At 51.5% G+C, this 6,792-nt stretch overlaps 1 protein-coding gene across 1 annotated transcript; it reads left to right on the forward strand.

The window, feature by feature from the left end:
• Positions 1–1,565: 1,565 nt before the first annotated feature.
• On the forward strand, positions 1,566–5,199 carry LOC311373013 (glutamate receptor ionotropic, NMDA 2D-like; the record flags this gene model as incomplete). The annotated part of the gene is made up of 3 exons (XM_084489877.1): positions 1,566–1,853; positions 2,536–2,742; positions 4,933–5,199. Coding segments are annotated over 3 exons (762 nt in total), but the record flags the coding sequence as incomplete, so codon positions are not given.
• Positions 5,200–6,792: the final 1,593 nt, after the last annotated feature.

The raw sequence follows: 6,792 nt of genomic DNA on the forward strand, positions 1-6,792 counted from the left end.
CCCGCTCCTGGAAATTGGAAAGGAAGAGAGAAAAAGCCTAGAAAGAAAAGAGAAGGAAAGGAAAAGGAAATGGAGGGAGGGAGGAAGGGAGGCTGTTTGCCACCGAGAGTAAATTGAAAATGATGTCCTGTGTTTGTGTTTGTGTGTGTGTGTGTGTGTGTGTGTGTCTGTGTCTGTGTGTGTGGGTGTGTGGCTATATGTGTGTGTGTGTTTGTCTGTTTGTGTGTGTTTGTCTGTTTGTGTGTGTTTGTCTGTTTGTGCGTGTGCCTGCTCGTTGTGTGTGTGTGTGTGTGTGTGTGTGTGTGTGTGTGTGTGTGTGTGTGTGTGTGTGTGTGTGTGTGTGTGTGTGTGTGTGTGTGTGTGTGTGTGTGTGTGCGTGCGTGCGTGCGTGTGTGTGTATGTGTGTGGCGCCACCGTATTAACCCTGATATCTCCTAGACTAATCATTATCGTTCTCTGCAGTGGTTTGCATGTTGGTGTTTCTGTGCACTTGTGCTGTGAACTGCATTAACCCTCGCATAGGGTCTATCATTAGCTTGAGCTGTCTGCATCTGGGCTTCTCCCTGCATCTACAGTATGCCTGCATCTGCGTGTGCCTTTGTATGTGCCTGCCCGTGCCCACGTGCACGTGCGTCGGTCTGTGTGTGTGTGTGTGTGTGTGTGTGTGTGTGTGTGTGTGTGTGCGTGTGTGCACGTACGCACATACAACAGTGTCTGCTGTGTGGTGGAGTGTGTGTACGGTGCTCTTAATTGTTGTTATCATTCATGCAGCACAATAACCACCTCCACCCCCACCTCGTCTCTTACTGCTGTATTATTATTATCTCTCTCTCTCTCTCTGTCTCTCTCTCTCTCTCCCCCCTCTCTCTCCCGCTCTCTCTCTCTGCCTCGCTGGCCCTTCTTCTTCTTCTCTGACTTCTGGTTTCTATTTTCTCCCACTCTGTATCTATCTCTGTATCTACCCTCTTCTCATTTCCTTGATTGCTTGTTTCTATTTGCTCTATAATGCTTATTCTACTCCTTGTAGAATAAGCATTCCCCAATGTTTGGCAAATCAGATCAGAAGGCCCAATGATTGGCCTTCTGATTTGTACATACTTTCAAGTGGGCGCACCGTATCTGATGACTCTTGTTTTCCATCTCTGCGTCTCTCTGCGTCACGTACCCCTCCTTCTCTCCCTCTCACATTCTGTCCATATCCCCTCTCAGCTTGTACTTGACCTCCTTATGCTGGATATTACTGAGTGGATGCACTTTTGTTTTTGACTTAATCTTTTCTTCTTTCTCTCTTTTATTCCATTTTCTGTTCCTTCTCTCCCTCTCTCTCTCTCTTTCTCTCGCTCTCGCTCTTTCTCTCTCCTTATATATATATATATATATCTATATATATATATTGTTTTCTCTCTCTCTCTCTCTCTCGCTAAATATTTCTATATATAAATCTCTCTCACTCTTTCTTTCTCTCTCTCTCTCTCTCTCTCTCTCCCTCTCTCTCCCTCCCCCATTTCCCAGGCACCCTCTCTCTTAGCGTGCTATACATCCGCCCTCCCCCTTGGCAGGTTGCCATGGTCGCCATACCCACTCTCTCTCTCCTATTGGTCCTGGCAGAGTGGGCGGGTCTGGTGGACTCCTCCCCTCACCTCCTGCTCCGGCCCAGCCCGCGGGAGCGTGAGGCCGGGTCCGTCATGAACTTCAACATCGCCGTGATCCACGCCGGCGCCACGGTGCAGGCCGAGGCGGCGGTCGCGGGGCCCGGGGGGAGGGTGCTCTACCCCGGCTTCGGCCGGGTGCACAGCTCCTTGGGGGAGAGCGTGGTCACCCAGTGGGGGTCCGCCAACGTCATCTGGCTACAGGTTGGCGTTTTTACTGTGCCCTAACCAGCCTCACCTCCTCTCGGCCCCTGCGCGGTCTGGCCCCCCCGGCGGGGGGGGGGCCTGAAGGAAGGGAGTAATAATGTGGATCCATTATTCATTGTCCTCTGCCTTCATTACCTGAGCTGAATAGGCAGCGTATAGGGGCGGGCCGTAGCGCGCTGGGCTAGCTCCCGGTGAACGCGCTCTGCTCTCTGGCCGCCGCCGCGCGTCGTCGCGAGCGAGGCGCGGCGTGCCGCGCCCGTGACGCCGCGCGAGCCCACATCGAGGCACCAATACTGTGGCCTTCTTCTGCACAACCTGTGGTGCTCTCTCTTCCTGCCCCTCTCGCTTTCTCTCTCTCGCTCTCTCTCCTACCTTCTCTATACCCTCTCTCTCTCACTCCCTTCTCTTTCTCTTGATGTCTCTATACCGCTGTTTCTCTTTATCTATATAACAGTTTCAATACCTTTCTGTCACACTTCTCTCACTCTCTCTCTCTTACTGTCTCTATTCCTCTCTCTCCACTCCCCCACCCTCTCTCTTACTGCCTCCATACCTCTCTCTCTCTCTCTCTCTGTTTCTCTCTTTGTATACCTTGTATACCTTTCTCTCTCTTCCACACTCCCTCCCCCTCTCTCTCACTGTCTCTATGCCTCTCTTTCCCCCCTCCTTTGTCTTCCAGGTGAACGACAGCAGCCCTAAGACGGTGCTGTCCCAGCTGTGTGACCTGCTTGCGGCGAGGCCCCTGCAGGGCCTGGTGTACGAGGAGGAGAGGCCCCCACCCACAGCCTGGGGGCCCCTGGCCCCGATGCTGGAGTTTGTCTCTGCCCAAACAGGACTGCCCATCGTGGCAGTAGGAGGTGGAGCAGGGTTGGGGCGGATGCCACAGGTAGGTAGGGTGTGCTGGCTTGTCAGTGTGTGAGTGTGTGAGTGTGTGCGCGTGTGTGTGTGCGTGCGTGCGTGTGTGTGTTCGTGCGTGTGTGTGTGTGTGTGTTTGCGTGTGTAACAGTGGGGAAATTAATTTGTATCCATTTGAATATATTTTGTGGCGCGTGCGTCTTTTGTGTTTGAGACAGAGATGAGAGATAGTCTAGGTATGCACAGCCATGCCGAAGCAGACGTGACTAATGCTCAGTGATTACAAGCCTGAAGGCGTGCTGTTAAAACTTTGGCATCGCTTTTAGCCAAACCAAAATCTGTTGCTGGCCTGCTGACAGGCTGCTGCTCTCCTCGTGCTTTTTCTTAAGGAATCTGTCCACGCGAGTCCATGCATTTTTAACGTCCATAGGCAAACATCGTAAAACACAGACTTCGTTAGCTGCTTTTATTGTGAATGTACCCCTCCCTTAAAAAAAGCAACCTGGAACCAAGGAGTTGTTTTCAAGCAACAAACACTGAAGAACAAATGCTTTGAAATGAATAACTGCAAAAAAGAAATGCTAAAATCACAGAACCAAATAAATATGTCTTGGCCTGTTTGCCAACAGGATATGGCTCGAATATAGCGGTTGGTCAAGCCAACTTGGCTTACAGGAAAACTGATGTTTGCCTGACAACAGGTTGATCACACAAATGATCTAAGGAGCCGGTGCAGGCGACTTGTGCAGAAACCTGCACAGGTTTCCTCCACCGGATACCTGACACAAACGGGTGCCCACGTTGAGATGTACAGTAAGAGCTTACATAGAGTTTACACAGCTAACCAACGATTCTCAATATTGCATCTAGGACTTCCATCTGTCACCTACTTTTTTTTTGTTGTTATTTCAATTAATTTGAGATTTGTAAAATAAACATTGTTGCAACAGAGATTGTGACAGTGTTTACATGCAGCCGTGTTTTGTTGTGGGTTGATTGCCGGCCACGGTTCTCCCCTGCTGAACATGATGCTTGTTTTCAATAACCACAGTTTGTTCTCTGCAATGGGGTCTCTTACATGCCCATACTAGTAACCAGTGTTTACATGAAGACCACTTTCGTTCATCAACGTCATCATTTAACGTCTAACTTCTCTATGAATTTGGTTTAGAAAAATGAAACATGTTCCCTCTTTCACGCCAAACTCCCACATAGTCCAGACGCTCAATGCATATGGACCTGTTCCTCCATCAGATCCTGATAATGGTTATATCACAACATTAATCCATCGTAGATCGGACACCATCTCTGGATACAAACCACACGGGAGCGCTGTTTGGAATAACATGGGTGGAGGAGAAGCATCGGGTTTAGCACCGGGTTGAAATGTTAGACACTCCATGGCATTTCATATGCTGTGCGACAGATGTCCTCTCTGTGACAGTTGTATATATGTGACAATGGAGGTGAAAGGCATCATGGGAGATAGGGGGCGGTAGCCAGAAGGTCAAGGTCTGTGGTCCGCCGGGATGCTGCCGTGTTTGATCTGTAAATGGCAGCAAACTGGGCGGCTGTTACTGCCTCTGATGTTCTGGAGGAGGGTGGGTTACGCATGTGCATGTTTGTACTGTGTAACTTGTGCGTGTGTGTGTGCGTGTGTGCGTGCGTGCGTGCGTGTGTGCGTGCGTGTGCGTGCGTGTGCGTGTGTGCGCGTGTGTGCGCGTGTGTGCACGTGTGTGTGTGTTTGTAAGATGAACCAGGAAGGTTTTAACATTATCCTAGTGAAATAGCCAAAAAGCAACCAATGAACGTACAACAATAATTATTGTACCTCTTTTGACTCTTGAGGGGCCAACATTTTGACACTTCCATGATCTTCCTAGTATTCATCTACTCCTCCCTGATAAAAGTCAGCCTTTCAGAGCACCATTTTCCCCCTGCAGTTCTGTGTAGTCCTCACACCGCATCTCTTGTTGCGTTGGCCCTCTGGCCGTCTCACTTTTTATACTCCATTAAAACACGCATCTCTGGTGCTACACTGAACGCACTCCTTCTGTGTACTGCCAGAGAAGCTAGCCCGGACCGTTGCTGTTGTCTGTGTGTGTGTGTGTGTGTGTGTGTGTGTACACTGAACAGAATCATACTGCTCTCCCCCCCCCTCCCCTCCCCTCCCCCCCACTCCCCTCCCCTCCCTCCCCCTCCCCCTCCCCCCCTAAATCAGGAGACAGGCTCCATCTTTCTCCAGTTCAGCTCCTCCACCGCCCTCCAGCTGGAGGTGATCTTCGAGGTGCTGGAGGAGTACGACTGGACGGCCTTCTCCGTGGTGTCCACGCGTCACCACGGCTACCAGGACTTCCTGTCGGTGGTGGAGGGCCTGACGGACGGCTCCTTCATCGGCTGGGAGAAGAAGAGCGTGGTGATCCTGAACGTGACCGACGACCCGGGGGGCGTGCGCACCCGCCGGCTGCTCAAGGAGAACGAGGCGCAGGTGAGACAGGGGGGGAGGGAGGGGGTTAGGGGGAGAAGGTTGCGAGGAAAGGTTGGAGGAAGTGGCGGCAGGCAGCGCGGCGGCGGCGGTCCGCGGTGGAGGCGGTGGCGATCGGCTGTTTATTCTCCCTTCCTTCTTCGTCCCTCCCTCTTCCCCTCCACACCTCTCTCTCTCTCTCCCCTCTCTCCTCTACGCTTTCTGCTCTCCTCCCCGTCCTCCCCGTGTCACCTGGCGAAGGATATAAGAACAGTGCCACAGTACAAGCAGACACCATGGGTCCCTTCTGATTGGCTGGCGGGGCTTCTAAGTGTGACACTCTGTAACAGGTGTCGCGGTGCACGGAGCCAAAGCGCTGCAGCCGTCTGTTGACGAGGGCGGAGGTGGGGAATACTTATCATGCAAAACCGCTATAAATTTAACATAAGCGTTTTCTTTTTCAAGGGCTGGACCCTAGTGTGGCACAATTTCGCTATTTTGATCAATGCCATGTAGTCCCGGCTGATTTGAATTGGCTGTTTTTGCCAAGGCGCACAACTTTTGCCAAGGCGACGAACCTCCGTCCTTAAACCGATAAATCCCTTTGATTGGCCGCGTCAAACCCTGTCACTCTCACATGTGGTGATTGGCTGGTGGGGTTTTGATTATGCAAATTCACTCCCACCCTTGAAATTCACGTCTCAGCTACACTGTCCTTTACCAAAGTGACTCATGTTTTCAGACTGTACTGCTGGCATGTTTCATTTCTTCACATGAATGCACCCTTGTTCTCTCTCGCTCTCTCGCTCTCTCACTCTCCCGCTCTCTTCCTCATCAAACATTAATTCTTTACTTATTCCCCTTCCCCTCTGTTCTCTCGTCTTTCAAACACACGTTCTTCCATCCCTCTACTTGCCCACTCGGTTCCTTCCAACACCTTCCATTATGTCCTATCCCTCCCTCAAATCTTGCCTCTTCAATTTTTTAACTCCCCTTCCTGTCCTTCCACCGCGCTCCTCCTCCTCTCCTTCTCTAAAACCCCCACCACCCTCCTCCTCCCACCCTCTCGCCCCCCCATCCCCCCTCTTGCTCCATTCTCTCTAGCAATTCTTTGCCCAGAGACAAGGCCTTCCTCCCCATCGCTCTCTCTCTCGCTCTCTCTCTCTCTCTCTCTCTCTCTCTCTCTCTCTCTCTCCCTCTCTCGCATCTATGTCTCTCCCACCGCCCTCCCCTCTCCCTCTCTCTCTGTGACCGGTGTTACTCTCACCTCAATCTCCGTATGGCCAGCTATCCCTAATTCCCACGGCCCGGTGGTCCATCTCTGATGCTGCATGTCCCCCCCCAGTCACTGACACTGACCGCCCTCACATCACTTCAGTCTGGGTCTCAATGTCATCGCTGATGTCCCAGCATGTCCACTGCAGCTGTGTGTGTGTGTATGTGTGTGTGTGTGTGTGTGTGTGTGTGTGTGTGTGTGTGTGTGTGTGTGTGTGTGTGTGTGTGTGTGCATGTGCATGTGTATGTCTTTCTCTGTGTGTCGCTGTATCTATGTGCAAGTTTATTGGCTTGTTGTTTCTTGAAAGCATGTTATGATCCTGCGTGTGTGTGAGTGTGTGT

The sequence above is a fragment of the Micromesistius poutassou genome (assembly GCF_964030765.1).
Source record: "Micromesistius poutassou genome assembly, contig: SCAFFOLD_6822, whole genome shotgun sequence".
Taxonomy (NCBI): domain Eukaryota; kingdom Metazoa; phylum Chordata; class Actinopteri; order Gadiformes; family Gadidae; genus Micromesistius; species Micromesistius poutassou.